A 22,219-nucleotide genomic window follows, 5' to 3' on the forward strand; every position below is an offset into this window, starting at 1 on the left:
TGTCAGCCTGTATGTTCTCAATGTGATATCAGTCCAACTTGTCTAACTTGCCAAACATGTGCGCGTGTGCCACATGTGGGGGAGTCTCAGCTTCTGTCAGATGTAGGGGGGGTGCAACTTTTTTCAATTTTTTTTTAAGGAAAAAAGCTTGGGTGCCACTGCTCTACCTCATACTACAAGCTAACTCACATGTAATTTGAGTGCTCATATCATGAGTCATGACATGAAGTTTCAAGTTTCAATTCACACCTGCCTTGTGTCACGTTCACTTGTCAAGCTGCATTGATCAATGGAGCTATTAATATTGTCACTTTTTATATTACATCATAAATATCCAGGCCAGTGTACTTTGCTCAATCTTCCATCAATCTGATGCATACAGTTTGTGAATGAGTTTGTTTTCTCCAATTGTCCCAATAGGATTACAAATCTTAAATTATGTTCTTATTGTCACTTCTGGGAGACTATTCGCTAGCATAGGCAACATATTTTTTGCTGAGCTGATGCTTGGCTTGTGCAACTTTGTCCTGCAGGGCTTGATTATTTAGTCTGAGCTGTGAACATCTTTCTTGTAAGCTTTTTTTGTTCACCTGCATTCTCACCGGTCTGCGCTGTATACTTCAGGTTTTCCTCATTAGTCATGTTCTCAGCACAATAATAAAATACATTTAGAGATACTGAATACGCACATACTGTCATTGATTGCATTGACCACAGACTATTCATTTGTTCATCAGCCATCATGTTACAGCCTTCTGCTCTTTCCTGTCCTGTTCAAATGTGGCCACGCCCCTGCATGGCGTTATAGTATATATTCTTATCAGTTACTGTCTCCTCCTATCCCCAATTACAATCATTCCAACTGTGCCTACAGTTTTTGTTGCGCACCGGGACTCACAGCTATGCATACGTTTAACATAAATTTATTTTCCCGGGGTGGAAATCCGGAAAATACAAGCCGATCTGCACATAGGCTAATGTGTCTGTGCTGTGCACAATGCAAGATCCTATGTGCTTATACTGCATACCTATTCCACTGACATGCTCACCTGAAAATCTCACAACACAAGCACAACACAAGTGTTCAGCTTAATTCTTCTTGCTTAAAGACCGTAGAGTCACCAAAAGTGCCTGTGACCATCATTTGTAAACATCTATTAACCTATCAAATCAATACATTACGGTTTATAATGTCAATGAATGTCATAAAAATGGATAATTGAAGAATAAAGTAAGATTTTAAGCAAAATAAATTAAGGAAATAGCATGACAAACATCATACATTTGACACATTTGCAAGACATTTAAAAAAAAATCATATTAGTGGAGCTGAGTACATCCAACTAAGATAGATATTCTTTATAGGTAATTGGTGTGGTTGCCCGTAACCATAGTATAGTGACTGCAAGAGTGCACGTATTATATCTTATAACTTATTACTGCAGAATTTTTATTTGCTACTTCTGCAGTTTTGTTGACATACACCAGTCATGTAAAATCTTAATCAGAAATCATGTGCTTGTATTTTGTTAAGCAATATGTTTTATATAGTTTAATTGATATAAATATAGCCTATTAGTGCATTACATTTTCTATGCAGAAAAAAATTACAACACAAAAGTTGAACCGTTTGTTGCAGAAACATTATTCTTTTTTGGAAGAATTTTCGCCAAATTAGGTAGTCATGATAATCGTGTCATAAAGAGTCATGTGACGATGAGCATCAAACAGCTTTATGATATTCCATAATGTTTGACTGTAATTTGCTTACAAAATTAGAGGGAGGAGCCTGTTCTAAAATGGCATATATCATGAATGCAATGTCCAATCAACAAAATTAGAATCACATGTTGAGGGGCACATATAGAGTGCCACCACCAAAAGCACTTCTGACCATAGGGAGTGCCACACATGTGAAAAGCTGAACCGCATGTATTCATAAGGTTAAGCCATAAGTTGAACCGTATGAATCCCATGGATTCCTTTGTTCATGGCTGCAAGTCACGTTGGGGCAATAACCGCCCCATTGCCATTTCTATTAAAAAAAAGTCATAAAATGCATATTAAGTCCCACGGACAGACCCGTTTGTGTCGGTGAATGCAATTATAATGCATGTGTGACAGTGTGCTGTGGGTGATGAGGAGTGACCCAAAGGTTAACGATCGTGTGTGTGTGTGTGTGTGTGTGTGTGTGTGTGTGTGTGTGTGTGTGTGTGTGTGTGTGTGTGTGTGTGTGTGTGTGTGTTTCTATTCTACCTGTAGATGTAAGTGTAACCTCCATGCGTCACAGTGCCTGCCCCAGGAGGGGAACCTCCAGTGCCAGTGTGAACACAACACCACAGGTCAGGACTGCCAGCGCTGTAAGAAGGGCTTCAAGGCCAAGTCTTGGAAGGCCGGTTCCTACCTGCCGACGCCCAATGGATCACCAAATACCTGTATGTATATGAGACATACTGTACTGTATACTGTAAAATCCTCAGTGTTAATTTAACTCATTTTTTACAAGATACATGTATAGCATAAGTCCAATGTTTACCATGCTTTAGTGGCTGCTAAGTGGCTGCATCAAGCATTAACCTCCATTGTAATAAGATTTTATTACGCGGCTATTTAGTCATATAGATTGCATGGAAGTGTTTTTAGGCTGAAGAAATTATCTATGTTTTATCATAGTACTTGATTTGAGTAAAGGCATGTTTGGATTTACGTATTGGTGAACTGAGCTATTAACACCATAATGAATGCATCGCTTTAATTAATGAATGCCTTACATTCTATGGTTCTGAATAACAAATAGGATTAATTATTTAAAACAAAATAATGTGAGACAAAATAAAAGGTATAACAAGCGTGAGATAGATAGATAGATAGATAGATAGATAGATAGATAGATAGATAGATAGATAGATAGATAGATAGATAGATAGATAGATAGATAGATAGATAGATAGATAGAGCTATGTGAGTTTGAGTCTTCAACTCAGTGCAGATCAGATTTGTAGAGAGTGCGTGGGGGGAAATCCTCTTGGAGAATGTAGCCAGCTAGCTACTGTAGCAATGATGAAATAATAATCTAGGGCAGCCCCACCCTTCATTTCTTCCTTCAAACAGACACAGTCACGCATAAACCATACGCACCACGCTCGCACTCTTGCACACACACACACACACACACACACACACACACACACACACACACACACACACACACACACACACACACACACACGCACGCATGCACGACAGGGCTTAATGTTTTCTTAGGTCAGCACAAGAACTGTCAGGACTTCATTCATACTATTTTTAGTAACCTAGATCTTAGGGCTAATTTATGCTTCGACTAAAACATGTCCTACTGTATGTATGTTGCTCAACAAAAAGGAATCATGTATTTTCAACTGAAAATAGTGTCAACGCGGCGTGCATTGCGAAAGTATATAAATTAGGCTACAACCACCCGTACAGCCTGCCATCAGTACACCCTTTTATATTCCCAAATCATCCTGGTGGGATTTTTAAATGATCATGCCTGCAGCTGCTTTTGCAATTTAAATGCATGACCAAAATGTCTGTGGCTCAATGAAAGCACAAACTTTACAAATTCCATCATGCATTGCACGTTACGCTAACTGCTTAGGCTAGTGTGTGAAAACACTCAAAGTGGGGTCCGGGGACCCCCAGAGGTACTTAATATAGCATCAAAATCATTTTAATCATTTTAACCACTTTAACCCTATTTTATAAGCTTTATGATATGTTTTGTATAATTTTAACTACTCACATTTCTCCATGCTTTGTTTAACTGAACAAAGCATGGAGAGCACAGACTGGGTGATAATTACTAAGTAGCGTCCTTTATTTTGGAGAACAGCTTCCAAGCATTTCTCTACCTCCTGAGTCTGTGGAACAAGGTGGGGGAAAGTCTGTAGGCAAAATGAGTGAAGCAAAGAGACGTTTTAATCTTTGATTTTCTTCTCCTTCTCTTCTCTTCCAGGTGCAATCGCTGGTTCCCCCTCCGGTTCCAGTAAGTAAAACTAACCCTCCCAAAACACACACACACACACACACACACACACACACACACACACACACACACACACACACACACACACACACACACACACACACACACACACACACACACACACACACACACACACACACACACACACACACACACACACACACACACACACACACACACACACACATACACTTTTGAGGACAGCAAATGTGTTCTTGCCATTTGAAACCTTAACTATAAAGCCTGAGGTGGCAGATGTACCATCTCTCAATGCAGCGTGATGCGTTGATGACATTTCAGTGTGTGACACCGGTGCACAACTAAGTATATACAGTAAATCAGGCACAACTCTAACCCTAAACCTAACCTCTATATGCCAAACCCTAACCCTAAACCGAGCCTGAATATATTCCTAATTGTAAGCCTCTAAAAATATATATTTTAACCATAAAACATCCATTGACCAGGAACATTTCTCAAACTCTCCTACACTATGCCCTCACAAGTATAGTAACACACACACACACACACACACACACACACACACACACACACACACACACACACACACACACACACACACACACACACACACACACACACACACACACACACACACACACACACACACACACACACACACACACACACACACACACACACACACACACACAGTATTTTGTGTACCCTTCACCACTCCATGTGTGATGTTCAAGCAGCTCTCCAGTCAGTCGTCTCTCCATTTCCTCTCAACGTTGCAGCTTGGATTCTGTCTCCTTCATTATTAATTATTAATAGACCTATCCATGTCCTTTCATCACAACCACACTAACCTGCTCAGGAGGAGTTCCTCTGCAGTTCTGCCGTTCTTATCTAGCCTAAAGAATGAGAGTGAGTGTGCTGGAGACTGGAGAGATGGATGGAAAGAAGTGGATGAGAAGAACTAGGAGACTTGTTTGGGGGGGGGGGGGCGTTGGTGGTGGTGGGTGGAACAGTAAAGGGAGGGAGAGGGCTGAGAAGAAAAAACAAGAGAGAGAGAGAGAGCGAGAAAAGAGAGATGGTTGAACGTGTTAGAATGTTGTAATGCAAGCGTGATTCCGGGTGAGGAGCTCCGAGAGGCAGGAATAAAAAGGGAATTTGATTATGGATTCCCTCTGTGGAGCAGCTCTCAGCCTCAGAGCTGTTAGACAGAAACGATCGGCAAAGTGGCATCTTCAGCCCCTGACAGCACTGGGCTCTCCTCCACTGGTCCTCCACTGCTGCGCGGATGCATGGACAGACTGAACACTGTGACTACTCCACTGCACACAAGGGCTGTCCTCTCAGAGAGCCTGTCTTCAATTAGATCAGTGATTCTCAACCTTTCCGATGTCAAGGATCCGATGTTTGATATGCATCGCATTAGGCCACGGACACCCATTTGACACAATCTTTTATCTCTGGGACCCCATTAAGGGAGCACCGGTGGGCGGGCGGGCGGGCGGGCGGACCACGTCGTCAGGCTCATGTCACTATGACCTGTCACTATGCCATAACCATATAAGGAGTTCCCAATGCAGCTACGCCCAAATATGGAGTTTGTTGTCTAACCTCGATGTGTCGTCATGGCATCAGGCGCAAACAAAATCAGTCAGCTCCACATGGTGACTGATTTTGGGCACAAAGGTGATCGTTTCTTTCTTTCATTAGGTGACTGACTATGGGCACAAAAGCAGGCATGCCCATATATGGGCATATATTGATGACATCAGAGATCTCCTTAAATGGGCATATTGGTCGGATCGGGCCGTGCGACTTAAGTTTGAAGGCCCGAACTGTAGATGAGTGGCCCGAACCTCTAGTACTGTACAATCCTCAGCGTTCATTTTAACCCTGAGAGTGTACAAATGGACCTGTAGGTGTCCATTTTGTTCCAGTTTTACACACCAACCATAAACCCTCATGGTTCTGTAACTCAGAGTGTAAAAAATCCATTTGGTTCCTAAAGATCAATCATTTAGTCCAGGGACCCTTGACGTCACACGGACAACCTCCGCTGTAGATGATAGATATTGCTATAGCTCACTTGGTACATATTAGTATAGTTAGTGTGTGGTGTGCCAACTGGCTGATACATATTTAAGTGTCATATGATTGATATTCTGTCCTTTTTTTGTGTGTGTGTTAATACTTACTCAATCCAGCGACAACTTCTTCCAGTCCGACCACAACTGTCAGCTTCATCATCTCTGAGGCTGATTCTGACGGTGAAACAGAAATTGAAATTGAAAGTGCCTCAGTAGCCGTCACTGCCGTCTCAGAATCTGAATGGGTCACGGCTGTTTCCTGGGACATCTTTGGAAGGCCTCAGCAAGGTGCACAGTAGAAGGAAAGAACATGTAGATTGTGTGTAGATGTAGTCTCCTATAGCCAGCACGATGGGAGATCTCCGCCTATACTGATACGTCTAAATCGGTGGTTCTCAAACTTTTTCATTTCAAGGACCCCCATAACTCTGAGAGTGTACAAATGGAATCAAATGGACCCTTACGGTTTCATTTGGTTCCCCCTCAAGGAACCCTGAGGGTCCCTGGACCCCACTTTGAGAACTACTGATCTAAATCCAAGGTAGTTGATCAAACTGGGTGGAAGCAATTTAGAGATTTAAAAAAAAACTAAACAATGCAGAGGGTGATCCTTCATATTGGGACGGTGATATGATTGGCTTTCAAAGCAGTAGGTGTAGGTTTGTTTGCAGCCGTTCTTACCGCTGTTGTAGTCGACTACACTGAATTTAGGTGTCACCGCCAGTTGTATTGGTAGGTGGAGATCTTCACTCATCTGACAACGCAAGACTAGTGTAGAGATACAGTAGTGTGTGTGTGTGTGTGTGTGTGTGTGTGTGTGTGTGTGTGTGTGTGTGTGTGTGTGTGTGTGTGTGTGTGTGTGTGTGTGTGTGTGTGTGTGTGGTAGCAGAGTGGGTCAGAGCCTCTGCATGATGATCAAAAAGCTTATATAACATCTCCCCCGGCCAAGGCAGGAATTCCCCTTTAGGCTTTGTGGTTTAAGATGTTGGCTTTCCACGATCCCTAGTGGTTAATATGTTGGCTTTCCACGCGGGAGACCCGGGTTTGAATCCCAGGCGTTTTGTTTGTGTGTGTGTGTGTGTGTGTGTGTGTGTGTGTGTGTGTGTGTGTGTGTGTGTGTGTGTCTTGCATATGCTGCATCTATGAAGTTGTGTGAAGCCTTTAAAATGTTCTGAAGTCGCTGTCCATCTCTGAGACATTAATAACAGATGTGAGTCGTTGCTGTTGGAGAGGCCTGAGCATAAAACTATAGACAGTCAGACTGTATTTGTTCTGACTGACTGACTCTTAAGCAAGCGTGGAGCAGACACGAACACATTCTGTCAGCCGCTTGAACGTAAAGTGGTCCTCAAATCCCGCTCACCCTCATGCTAAATTTAAACCTGCCATCTTAGCAGGCATTGGACCTCTCATGTTCCACCGGAAAGCCACTTAGAAGGTGGGAGGAGCTGTTGGTTCTGCTCCACTGTGATGCCACCCGACAAGCTGCTGTCCACTTCTTTTTTTTTGCAGAATGTCCATTAAGTGCCCTTCTTGAACAGTGCAGCACTTTTTGCGGGGGGAGGCTGACCTCAGGAGACTACTCAGATCATCCACTGATTACCATGACATTAGGAAGGGCAGATGACCATGTTTCTTATTAACCATCCATTTAAGCCTGACACCGTCATGATGAAAATAGCCGATATGCAAGCTCATGCGACGCATTGTGGCGCGTTGTGAGCTTGTATCTGCTATTTTCGCTGCGCAATGCCGGCGCACAATGTATATAAATTAAGCATAGGCCTAGTCTATTTTTGAGAACTTCAACTTCTAACCCCTATATAACAACATGCCTACAATATGGACACCAGGGTTAATGTTGTTAAAGGATGGGATGCACTCATGCATTCATCTCGCCTTGACCAAGCCACAATCATTTACAATGGCAGAGACTTATGGCTAATTTATACTTCACTGTACACCCGTGTCACTTGCAGAATTTATTCTGGGTCTCTGTCAACCAAAACACGTGCACTGCGTCATAAATGAGCCTTTAAGAGAACATCTCTGGTAGACTGTGGCTCAGTTTTTCTTTTTTTCGGGATCGGGATTCGAACTTGTGACGCGTTCTGCGGTGCCCGGACCGCAAGGCCAGTGGGCCTGTGTGGCTCAGTTTTTACCATTTTTATTGCATTACTAGAGACAACATTCTAACTAATTGACATATTTGCTAAAGCACTTTAATATACCAGTTCAGTGAAAGACTGTTACTACCTGTATGATAAAGTATGTTCTAGGCTAGGGTTTAATAGGATTTCTTTTTGGTTTTATGTTTACAGTATTGTGTTTAGCTTAGACCTGACCCCGATGTGAGAGAACTCTCATTATTTCAGTGTTGTGTAGTGTGTGCGTGTGTGAGCGTGCACAATAAATCTACAAACACACAAATGCACGCAAGCATTCATTTGTGTGTTTGTAGATTTATTGTTGGCATATGGTGTAGCTCAGTGAAACGCATAAATCATCTTCATCCTCTCCTCATCCTCCCGGGGATCCGAGGTCTGAGGTCTCACTCTCACAGAGGCGCACGCACGCACGCACGCACGCACGCACGCACGCACGCACGCACGCACGCACGCACAAACGCACGCACGCACGCACACACACACACACACACAGACACAGTCACACACACACACACACCCCTCCACAGGTATCTTACATGCTGTGTCTTAAGGTCCCATCACAGCGTGATGGATCAGACTAAATCATTGGCTAACATGAAGGTCCTATATTGGAATCACATAAACTTTGTCAATTACTTTATTATTACTGTCATCCTCTCAAATTCATAACATCATTCACACTCCATGAGCTCCACTTTAATCTAGCTATATTTAAGCATTGTGGGTATTTTCTACACCTGCTGTTTAGAATCTGTAGGCTGCGCAGAAGCAATGTTAAGACAACGAGGACTCATTTGAACTTTGTTATATGAAAGTGGAGCAACATATCACGTGACATAGCATTAATTAGACTTAAGACTCAGGGTGGATTTTTGGCATTTATATGGGTATGTGTATGGGTCAGCCGTAGCTGAATTGGTACAGAGGCCACCCGGGAATCACCCCCCTGGCCGTCCAGTCTATGTGCCGAAGTGATCCTGAGCAAACACTTAACCCCTAACTGCTCCCTGGGTGCTGTATGAATTGAACCCTCTGTTCCTAGTAGTTAGGATGGGTAAATGCAGAGGACAAATTTCACGCATGTGCAAATATATACTGTGACAAAGAATACCCCAAAGGAGTATGATTAGACACATTTTCAAATCTCATTATCTTCTCTCGCAATCAATTTAGGAATGAAAAGACGTCTCCATGCCATGTTTTGATATTCAGTGTGGGGGTTGCCATGTTGTTTACTCTTGGATTAACGGTGATTAATGATGAGGTCATTACTGTAGTAGAAAGTGCTGCCTCAGCAAACTCTTTAAATAGAGCATGAGAGCATATTGTAGTCACATTGTCGTGTAGTTCACTGAGCATGCTCAGATGAGGATTAGCGATCCCCTGGCGAGAGACTCTGATCCACACACAGAGCCCTTTGCCTATTGGTCAGATGGTCATCTGGGCAGTTGGGGAGGCGGGGATGGGTGGGCAGAGAACCCAAATCCTAAACCCCCACGATACGCCCCTCTGTCCAGCCATCATGACCCCAATCTGACCGTCACCTCTGTCCTCATCCAAAATCTAATCCCGCCGAGTGTTTGTAGGTCGAATGGGATTAGACCCTGACCCCTAGAAGCACTGCACACGATGACAAATAGACAGAACTGTGTATTTTCATGCAAGTCCCTCATCACACATAATGCATGTCTAATAACATGAGATATTATATTTTCACAAACAATTTTGAAAATGTTTGTACATTTTCAACATCCCCAAAATAGGGACACTAGAATGAAAGTGGTTTAGTCTGACTGTGTTTTTTTTTTTAAATATCTAACCAATGAAAGGTATTAAAGGTAGGGTAAGTGATGTTTTTGGGTTAAAACAAAAAGTATTTTTTTTAAAGGTTTAAGCACTATATTCTGATAGTAATCATTGCTATAGAGTGTTTGTTCAGTAACAGGAGTCTCCCCGTCTCTCCAGCTCTTTAATAAACAGAAAATAAATGTTCTGGTAGGTGTCAAAATCTCAGCCAATCAGGAGAAAGTACCAATTTTTAAGCTTTATTTTTATAGTGTTCCAGTTCTAATTTTGCCAGCTCATTTCTTAGTGTCATCACTTCCAATTTCACTCGTTTAATCTATATCCTGATTGAGTTCTCTGTCCTGATTGGATAAAATAGGAAATAAAACTGAAACTGAAACAAAAATGCATTTTCTGTTTTATAAAGAGCTGGAGAGACATGGAGACTCCTTATATGGACAGGACACTCTATAGTAACGAGCACTATCAGAACATAGACCCATTTTGCAATTATTTGAATAATTGCAAATCACTTACCCTACCTTTAACGAAGAGCTTGTGACTAAATAAGAACTATTGGAACACAGGTTATTTCTATCATTTTGGACATACAAGACACCATCATAATGACAAAGTATATAGGTATAGGTATAAAGTAACATAGGGTTTAAGCTCATATAGTGTAAAAAATGACCAGAAGGGACGCTTACGGGACTCTTAGAGGTCCATTTGTGTGCATTTCATCCTCATTCCACTCTGTTGCTTGTCATAAATACTGAACGGAATGGATCATGTCTGGAAAATCATGTGAACCATTAACACCATGCATGCCTGTCACTCAGCCCAGCATCATTAGGTGTTCTGGCAAACGTTAACTGTCCCTGAATCACAATGACATCATTAGAGCCGAGCTAAATCACTGTCTAGCGCTCTAGTAATATCTAGTAATAGATGACAGGAATGCAGAGACTGACAGGTGGTATTAAATGTTATTGTTATCATAGATTTTGCCTACATTAATGCAAGGGAGAAATTATCTCATTATATGCAAATGTCTTTGGTTATGAAACACCAAAGGGGGGTGTGTGTGTGTGTGTGTGTGTGTGTGTGTGTGTGTGTGTGTGTGTGTGTGTGTGTGTGTGTGTGTGTGTGTGTGTGTGTGTGTGTGTGTGTGTGTGTGTGTGTGTGTGTGTGCCCGCACGTGTGAGCGAGAGAGAGCGAGAGAGAGAGAGAGAGAAAGAGAGAGAGAGAGAGAGAGAGAGAGAGAGAGAGAGAGAGAGAGAAATAAAAATAAATAGTCTCAAGTTTCAAATGTGGTCTTGCACCTGAAAGTTTAGTTGAACTAGGTGTGTGTCTGTAAGTAGGTCAACACTGTATGCTTGCTTGTGTGAGTTTGTGTTACAGTTCATCTACTGTATGAATTAATCTATGCATACAGGCACGTGTCAAAAGATTATGTAATAATTTGCTTATGAATGATGGGTCACAACCATGCTAAGACCCTCCCTCCTGTCCTTCATAGAGTCCACTAGCTTCATCAGCTCAACTCCTACGATAAGAGGTTCAGAGTTCACCTCTCTATCTCCTCGACCTCTTGATGGTACTTCAGGTAGGCTCTAATAAGCATAGTGGTAATAGTAGTAGTCGTAGTAGTAGTAGTCATTAGCAAAAAGTATTATGCTAGTGTCTAGCAGTGTATATCAAAAGCTATGAGGCTAATCATTATAGCACTAGCACTCGTCTGTAGCTAGCTTCATAAAGTTGATACTTGCACACACAACAGCGTAACACTTGCTGTTACTGTAGTTCAGCAAGTGTAAAATAAGAATATTAAAACTGTCAGATTCTGTAATTTCCATTTGTAACTCTTTCAACAAAAGTTACAACTTTAATTGCCATTGTATTGGGCTAAATCCTAATTGTGTTGTTTGTTTTACAGCACTGAGAGGGGTTATGAAACAGCTTTTGACTTTTTGCCTATCTCAGCAGTGTGAAATCACACTTTCCTTGTGTGCTCTCACATCGTGTGTATAAACGCAGATGCATGTGTGTGTGAGCGTGTGCTATGTTATAGAAATCTAGGCTTTCTTTGGATAAACAATCTGAGGCAGCATCTCTTATGCTAATGCTTTAGACTACTCATTGCTCATTGTATTCACGCTCTCTGTCTTCAAGAGCCTTTCTCTACAACTGACACCAGAGACGTCAGCTCTCTACCACCAGAGACTGCTGTTACTGAGACCACAACCCCATTAAATGAGATTCTCTCCACTCCCACCACCATCATTGTGTTGGATATTCCTTTGGAATCTATGACACTTCCTGTTACAACAGATTCTCTGCCCCCTTTCACATCCAATCCATTAGAGGAGAAAAGGCTTTTAATAAAACCAGTGCCAACAGAGGAATTCACACTTCCAGACCCATTCACCCAAGAGTCAGATCTAATCCAACCCATCACACAGCAGTCCACACCTCTTGAGCCTGTCACTGAACAATTGGAACCATCCCCACCAATCACTGAAGATTCTGATCCGTCTGAACAAATCACTGAAGATTCTGAACCGTCCACACCAATTACTGAAGATTCTGAACGGTCTCCACCAATCACTGAAGATTCTGAATCAAATGAACCAATCACTGAGGATTCTGAACCATCCTCACCAATCACTGAAGATTCTGAACTGTCTCCACCAATCACTGATGATTCTGGACTCTCTCCACCAATCACTGAAGTTTCTGAACCACCTCCGCCAATCACTGAAGATTCTGAACCAAATGAACCAATCACTGGAAATGCTGAACTGTCTCCACCAATCACTGAAAATTCGGAACCAAATGAACCAATCTCTGAAAATTCTGAACTGTCTCCACCAATCACTGATGATTCTGAACTGTCTCCACCAATCACTGAAGTTTCGGTACCACCTCCACCCATCACTGAAGACTCTGAACCAAATGAACCAATCACTGGAAATGCTGAACTGTCTCCACCAATCACTGAAAATTCGGAACCAAATGAACCAATCACTGAAGATTCTGCACCAATTGAACCAATCACTGAAGATTCTGAACTAATTGAAACAATCACTGAAGATTCTGAACCATCTCCACCAATCACTGAAGATTCTGAACCATCTGCACCAATCACTGAAGATTCAGAACCATCTCCACCAATCACTGAAGATTCAGAACCATCTCCACCAATCACTGAAGATTCGGAACCAAATGAACCAATCGATGAAAAGTCTGAACTGTCTCCACCAATAACTGAAGATTCTGAACCATCTGCCACAATCACTGAAGACTCTGGACCATCTCCACCAATCACTAAAGATTCTGAACCAAATGAACCAATCAATGAAAAGTCTGAGCTGTCTCTACCAATCACTGAAGATTCTGAACCAAATGCACCAATCAATGAAAAGTCTGAACTTTCTCCACCAATCACTGAAGACTCAAAACCATCTGCACCAATCACTGAAGATTCTGAACCATCTGCACCAATTACTAAAGATTCTGAACCATCTGCACCAATCGCTGAAGATTCTGAACCATCTCCACCAATCACTGAAGATTCTGAACCAAATGAACCAATCAATGTAAAGTCTGAATTGTCTCCACCAATCACTGAAGATTCTGAACCATCTGCACCAATTACTAAAGATTCTGAACCATCCCCACCAATCACTGAATATTCTGAACTGTCTGCACCAATCACTGAAGATTCTGAACCATCCCCACCAATCACTGAAGATTCTGAACCATCTCCAACAATAACTGAAGATTCTGAACCGTCTGCACCAATCACTGAAGGTTCTGAACAATCTGCACCAATTACTAAAGATTCTGAACCGTCCCCACCAAACACTGAATATTCTGAAATGTCCCCACCGATCATTGAAGATGCTGAACCGTCTCCACAAATCATTGAAAAATCTGAATTGCCATTACCTAAAACAGAAGTGTCAGCCTTTCTAGTTCTGACTGAGCGCCCTCCCACCATTCCAACCCTGGTTAAAACAGAGTCTTCAGAACCCAAGCCTATCGACAGAAAAGGTAAGCCACACCCCTAGCTCTAGATAACAGTCAACATAGAGCAGTAGCCCTTAGAAAATAGAATAATCCAATTCAAACTCTAGCAATGCATATTATTTATCATTTTCAGTTATCTTTATGGATCTTATGGCGTGGCTCGCTCCATAAAATTGTCAAATTTTGGAGGCAAACCCGCATAACAATGCTGTTATACTATACATCCTGCCATAATGTTACATTACACAACATCATATCAGATGTCAGGGCTGTTCATTCAATTTAGATAATGACACAGAAATCCAGTTAATGTAGGGGAGAGGGAGATAGTGGACTGAGGAGAAAGGGGAGGGGTAGATGGGTGTTAGCAGTGGAAGGCTGGGGTAGTGGAGGTCCTAAATGACTTGATGTGATTTCTGTACGGTTCAGAGACATGTGCTCCCTGTGGAGCCACTGGCACCGGAACCGAGTGAAACAGAGACAGAAGGAGGTAATGTGAGAAAGAGACAAAATTAGGAGTAGGCCAAAAACAAATCCCCCCATTTACCTTGTCAGACTATGCAAGATAATGACATGATGTGTGTCTATGGGTGGTATTGTAGAATACTTTACAGAGAGAGAGACGATGAGCAGATATGATATTAGAGTAGGTGCATTACCTACAAACATTTATGGTGGAACTGGAAGTACAAATTGGAACATATTTATGTTTTCCATTGTGTAAACATAATAACCCATTGCTACACTAGGTGTAGCAATGGGTTTATGTTTTTGGTTAAAATTATGGGCGTTTGTTGTTGCTAATCGCTGGCAACCATGTTATAAAAGCAACAATACACTTGAGGCTGTGAGATATTATTATAATTCGTTGCTGTCCGGCAGGAACCAGCTAACTCCATTTTTCGGCTTTTGCATTTTTTCCCCATAAATCAGTGCCATTGAACACCCTTTACGTCTGTGTGTTGGTAAAAAAAATATATTGAACCAATGTAAGGTATTAAAAAGTGCTTCTGACAAAACCAGCTAACTCCATTGGATCCTCAAACTTTCTGCTAAACCAGCTAACTCCAGCAAAGGGGGGTGAGTTAGCTGTTTTTTGCTGACTCCAGGCTCCACCCCCTTTTGACCTCCAACCTCATTGTGAGCTTGGAGGTCCATTCAGCTGTTCTTATCAATGATGAACAAAACCTCCTAACTCCATTTTTGTTTTGTTTTTTTAATTTCCTGCCAGACAGCAGAGATATATTATATTATTATATCTAATAAGATAATCTTTTAAGTCTCTCTGCTTCACATCATCCCAACAACACCCATAGCCGTGGTATAATTATGATGTACCACAGCCTCTTGTATTATTGCCTAAATGTAATGTAAATACGTATTCACACATTCAATACGAATCAAACGGCAAAAAAAACACTGTGATTTTTTTAGATGAAGTCAAGCTATTTTGTCACCCAGTAAAATTGGGTGCCACACACCCCAAAAAATCCCCCAAACTCAACAACCACCACGCACGCACACACACACACACACACACGCACACACACACGCACACACGCACACACGCACACACACACACACACATGCACGCACGGACACAGACATGCACGCACGTGCACGTGCACATACTGTACACACACCCCTCTCACCTCACATACCTCCTCGAACAAGAACAGAGCAAGAGGGGAACCCGAGCGGTCTGTCTGCCAGTGTCTGGTGTCAGACACTACAAGTTGAGCTGATTGAGATTAATGCCAGGAGCAGTGTGAATCTCTCTCACCCCCAAGGCAGTGTGGGTAACGGAGATTAAATGCATTTATGCTCTCTGCTGTGCTACATCAGCCTGTGAAACACCCTGGATTCAGAGCTGTGCTCTCCCCAAAGAGAGATTGTCCGCTAGCGCGCGCGAGTGTGCGTGTGTGTGTGTGTGTGTGTGTGTGTGCGCGCGTTTGTGTGAGTATGTGACAGAGTGAGGCCAGAGTCAGACGTGAGTGGATGTAGGCGGGGTTACTTTGCCTGCGACGTAATAATGGCATGATGCCAGTCGTGTGAAATGGTCCAGGGATCTGTGAGAACAGCTGTTGGCATCCTGTCTCACTGGAGCCCAGGGGATGAGGGGAGAACCAGTGGGCGGGAGATAGCCTGAGGGGAGGGGGGGGCTCCGCAGGGGGGCAAGATGCTAGCAGCATGACCCTCTGTGAAGAACAACCGGAGACACACACAGCCGACGCACAAACACCTCAAGGGGGAAAGCGTACAGATACACCCACACACTAGAGTAGTCCCCAATGAACTGTTAATCATTAGTCCCTCAACGACATACACGTTACGGTCGGCTTATGAGATTGATTCACCCGTGTTTTTCCACATAATCTTCACAGCTGACTCAGATGTTTTAATTGAGGTCTAATTGCATTGCAGTGAATGGCACACAGTAGTAGAGTAGAAAAAATGAATATAACAAAGCCAGTTTCTCTAGTTTTTTCTCCACTGCCTGAACTAGTTTCGCAGCCGTCTCATGATGCACAATATAGCCCCGGAATCTGAAGCAAAGGATCATGGGAATGGCATAAAGCCCTCTGGGAAAGTGGAACAAACAGAGAAAAAGAGGGGCGGGTGGGGTTGGGGGAGCTGGGGTGGGGGCTGAGAAAGAGACAATGAAGAATGTAATACAAACTGAATGTATGTGAAAGTTATGTCTAGTTAGTTAGTTTGGGAGTCTATGTGTGTTGGAGAAGTAGCGAAGAAAACTTCAAATCCCAGAATACTGAGCTAATCCCATGTGATGAAATCTTTTCAACTCAGTATCGATCATACAATGAATATACATATATATTGAGCCAAATAAGTCCCCTTTCCCTGCTTTTTATAATAGCTTCATGTAAAATAATAAATAAATACATTATATTGAATGGTTTAGAATTATTAGAATAAGAAGGCTATAAGTGAGAAACCAGAATAAAGGCTCATTTATACTTTCTTGAACGACCATGTTGTACAGTACAACAATAATTATGCATTTTTGACTGAAGAAAAAAGTGTCGATGCAACACGTGACATGTAAATTTAGCCATTGCATTGGATAAAAACTCCAGGAAGCAGATGTTTATCTACAGTAAAGTGTACAGTGATGAAGATGTTTCTCAATCCTCTCATAGCTCAGCCAAGGTCAGTCCAAGGTTAATGCTTAATTTTACATCAAAATCTATACTCGTCGTACAACGATCTCGTGCTCCGAAAATAGCCGATCTACAAGCTCATAGATCGGCTATTTTCGGTGTGCCGACACTGTCATACGGCAAAGTATTAATCAGGCTTTAGGCTCCCCTGTGGGTGTGAGCCACTATCAGATGAAGACAGGGAGAAAGAGACTGAAATAATCTATCAGTGAAATTTACACAGAACAAATAACAAATAATCTCAGATTATATTCTGTAAACCTCAGTGAAGGGGCTATAAGAACCACAGCATTGTCACTAAGTATGTGACCCCCATCTGAAACTCAGAAAACTGACGAATTAGAGAAAAGCCCTAAACTCTGTCTGAGAAAGAATGAAGGGAAAAGGAGCAATTGAAAAGGTATCTGACTCATATGAAGTGTTATGATTTTATATGAACGTTTGACAAGTTAAAGATACAGTAGATATGACTTTACGCCACTAGGTGGAACCCGGCAGCCAAGAGCAAAAGGTCATTGAGCATCATGCACAGTGATTTTAAAGCGTATTCCTTTTTGGAACCAGGCCTAATTGGGGTCAAAGTCAGGCCATTTCAAATCGTGAGCCCTATGTTCCCCATCCATACCGCTTGAATCATCCATCCAGCTGACAGATGCAACTTGCAAGGCCATGGATAAGAGATACTGTAACTCTAAGCTGAAATTTTGTCAGCAAAAATTACATGCTGCTTCAAGTTGTTTTTCTGTTTTCCCTGTAAAAAAAACAAACCAATATAGATCTAAAGTGTCTGGCAATGTGCTAGCTAGTGTCATCTGTCAGTCTACCTCTGATGCTGTTTCATTCAGAATCCGATTGTTTGATAAGGTGGATGAATGGGTTAGAGAGATAATTGGGCGGAATCAAAGACAGGACAGTAGAAATTAGATCTAACAACATGATCTCTAGCGTCCCTTTTCTGGGGCAGAATTCTGGCAAGAATAGCATATCTACTAGCTATTCTCTAGATCTATTATACCAGCCAGACCACTGTCTTAGAACAGATCTACAAGCTGTTTGTTTTGGAAGACTCAAGGAATTTGGTATAGAGGGAAAAAAGTAAGGGGCCTTGTATAGACCCCAGGGGAATACCGGTCAACAAGAATATACTGTAGGGACATTGAAGTGTCCTACAGTATCTATGGTATGTAAATATTTTTTCTATTTTTTTTCTATTCTATTTAGGACAAAGTTTTACCTCATCGGTCCGCTTTTGGAAAGTGCCGACGACAACTGCAATGTCGGTCATGTGCTTCATAGCCAACTTATGCTTTATATCTTACGTCACTAGTGTCTAGTCCAATCTAAAATTACACAATACGACACAGTTTCTCAACGTCTGGTTCGGGAGCCCACCAGGGGTCCAAATGGACCCTTACGGGTCTGTAACTCTGGAAGTGTACAAATGGAACAATTTTTTTTACATTTATTTGGGACCCCAATCTATACACCGTAAAATGGAGGGTCCATTTGGACATTTAGTGGTCCCCGAAGCCGACGTTGAGAACCAGTACCGTGCTAATACAGAAGCATTTCTGAGTGCTTGCTCTTCTGTGGTGCTCCAAGATATTCAGATGGGTCGTGTGACCACACAGCCTCACGGGAGGAAGAAAGTGAAGGAGGAAGATGAGGATGATGAAGACAAGAAGGAGATAGAAAAAAGGAAAGGTAGAATTAGAACATACTGTTTGTTTTTTTTAGTTAGTTCTTTAGTACAGAGATTCTCAACTCTTTCACATCAGGGCCCAAAATGTTCCCCTTGGTCATTAACCCATTAAGGCCTGAAGCGATTCTTAAAATGTTTTCTAAATCCTAACAGATTTTTGAAAAAAATATAAAAACTATTTTTTCACGATTTTTCAAAAATAGCAGATCTACAAGCTCGTAGCGCGGCACTCGGTGCCGCGCTATGAGCTTGTATATCTGCTATTTTTGAATAGCCAAAGAAATCTAAAGTGACGTGATCTAAAGTGACGTGATCTAAAGAGATGCGTTCCAGGTCTTAATGGGTGATTCCCTTAATCTCGTAGCCACTTTCAACCTCAGATCCCTATTTTGGACATATTATAGGCAACATTTTTCATTTTCAAATAGCCAATCTACAACCCCATATATGCGTTGCATTGTGAGCTTGTAGACCGTATTTGTGCTATTTTTTTAAATATGAAAATGGGATTAAGTGGTGAATATCAGGCAACGCAATGTTCCTTTGATTATCCTGTTCACCAACAGTGTGGGAACACCTTTTGGGTCCTGATAAAATAGTTAAGGATAATTTTCTTAATTGTAGCTTGCACATCCCTTTGGTTAGACCCGATTTCCTTCGACAGTGTCGCTCACCGGAACAAACCGATTTTCAACAAAAACACGTGTTGAAAATCAGTCACTGTTCTACGATGTAAACAAGTAGCATAAATTGGTCTTTAGAGTCCAGTAAAACTCCCCTCCATCTAGCCAACCTTCCCCCTTATACAGTAGCAGATTAGAGCTGACCTCCCCATAGCAGTGATAGTTGCCCAGAGGCTATACTGTACTCTTACTGTCTGCCGTGTCCCTGCTCCAGCTGTGTGACTGAGCACAGTGCCGCAGGTGCAGGTAGATGAATGTTGAACGCTGATTCTTAAACAAAGATTCCTTCCTCTCCCAAAGGGCTTCTGAAACTCTTGATCTCAGGAGAGCCCCGGGCCGAACAGTTGTTTGGCATCATATACAAAACATTCGAAGGTAAGAGGCCGAAAAACAAGCAGGCCAGGGACTGAAGAGACAGGTTCAGATCATCTGATTTGCAGGGCTTAGATCAGTGGATTCAAAAACCCTCTCTGGCATTTATGAAACGTGTGGCTGCCACTCTCCTGAATGGTAGATGTATAGAAGAAAGAACTGTGGAGAAATTCCTCTTATATATTTTCAGTTTTCCCATTATGTTTTGTTTTTCTCTGCATCTGTCTGCCCTTTGTCATTCTGCTTGTTTGTTTGTATAATTCATCACAATCAAGGTAAGTAACCACACATCAATTTATGTTTGTATGCTACACGATACATTTGATTATACAAACTGTTGTTCATCATACAAATGGCAGCTCTGACATTTATGTTAATTCGTTTTGGAAAGATGTTTGTCAATTATGCATTTAATGACTGCATCCATGCCTCTCCCAGGTTGTCTCTCGTAATATACCGTAACTGTCTTTCATTGTTATCAATTAACTAGCGATAAATACTCCTAAGGTAGCATCTTGACTGTTTGCGTTAATCTGAGGAACAATGTCCCATTGCCTCTCTTCTCTGTGGAGTAATTGGCCATTTATATTTAATTAGGCAGTTATCTCCCCCCCCCTGCTAACAGGGTTCCTTCAGTGCTGAGAGCAGCATTTTATGGTGCTTCCTTTAAACCAACCCATTAATATTTCAGCTGGCATCATCAACCAAACAATAATAAAATAATAATGTGACGGCTGATTAAACAGCTAAACTCCGACTTTTTAATGTGCATTTAAATGTGTATTTGCATAAACATGCCCGGTAAACGCCTCTTTAGAGGACAGTGATGCCTTGAAGCACGACTTCTAAAGCTTAATAAAACCTTAATTAGGTACCACGATGATCTGAACGAGAAATGTAGAGCAAACCCCCCCACAGACACACACACACACACACACACACACACACACACACACACACACACACACACACACACACACACACACACACACACACACACACACACACACACACACACACACACACACACACACACACACACACACACACACACACACACACACCCCTTGACTCACTCTGAGAGTGTACAAATGTAACCAAATGTCTCCTCATGGGTCCATCTGTACACTCTCAGAGTAAACGTAATACTGAGGATTTTACTGTATAAGCATAATTTTAATGATGTCATACATCATAATGGTATTCCACCCTTTTCCATGGTATCACATTAAGCATAATGTTATACATCGAATTTGGAGGATTAAAACCTGAATTCCATGAGGCATGTTGAAAAGCTTTGCTAAAATGTGTTTAGATCACCGTTTTCATTCAGTGTTTTATTCGGGATTAAATTGAAAGCAACATTGTCGACTGTTGCAAAGGGAGAATTTAGGGTCATTAGTATGGAGAATGGATTGAAGAAACATTCAGGGAATTAGTGTTACAATGTTGCACAAATGTTACAGTGTAACACAGGTGTAACGATGTTACCCTATAGTGTTACAGTTACAACAGTGTTACAGTGTAACACCACTAGTGTTACACTGTTAGTTACACAAGTTTCACAAGTTTCTTCAGCTTTTATAGCATGACATCTCCACATAACTAAAACCCATAAGTTTCATCATGACATGTCCTACACAGGATTTGAACCTATAGGTTACCCGTGTGGGAAACCAAACTTCTGCTGCTCTTCCAAATGGAATCCCTGCTTGAACACTTAACTGAAATACCTTCGGGATCAATAAAGTCTTAATCTATCTATCGTATAAACTTTAGGCAGTACTACTTGACAACCAGTAGGTGTCCTACCCGACACCAGTGTCTAAATCTCTCATTGGAAGAGCAGGGGGAGACCAACTGCAGATGTGCTAGTTGTATTGTTTTAACATACTCGTTTTATTCATTAAAATAAGTTCCGGATTGCAGCTTAAAAAGCACTTACAAGAACGCGCACGCACACACACACACACACACACACACACACACAGAGTATACAGGATACAGAGTGGAATTCCCGTCAGCATAGCACAGTAAAACATAGTCAGCAGTCTTGTTGCTGTAATGGAGGGGGAGTTGGTTTTAAGTGGTCACTGTCTATTGAACTATTAGTAAGCGAACAAAATAGCAGTAAAAGGCAATATCCTTTGATTGTACATAATCATGCTCTAACACACAATAAAATCTGCAGCATTGATTTAA

The 22,219-nt window shown here is 41.8% G+C and overlaps 1 protein-coding gene across 1 annotated transcript in view; it reads left to right on the plus strand.

The window, feature by feature from the left end:
- ntng2b (netrin g2b) overlaps window positions 1-22,219 on the plus strand; it is a gene marked incomplete at its 5' end in the record, with an annotated part of 69,147 nt that overhangs the window by 41,421 nt on the left and 5,507 nt on the right. Inside the window, 2 exons of the mRNA XM_080418707.1 lie at window positions 2,263-2,435; window positions 3,995-4,024. Of these exons, the coding sequence (XP_080274833.1) occupies window positions 2,263-2,435; window positions 3,995-4,024 (203 nt within the window). The remainder of the gene's footprint in view (window positions 1-2,262; window positions 2,436-3,994; window positions 4,025-22,219) is intronic.

The sequence above is a fragment of the Gymnoscopelus braueri genome, assembly GCF_963280865.1.
Source record: "Gymnoscopelus braueri genome assembly, chromosome: 22".
In the NCBI taxonomy this organism is placed as follows: domain Eukaryota; kingdom Metazoa; phylum Chordata; class Actinopteri; order Myctophiformes; family Myctophidae; genus Gymnoscopelus; species Gymnoscopelus braueri.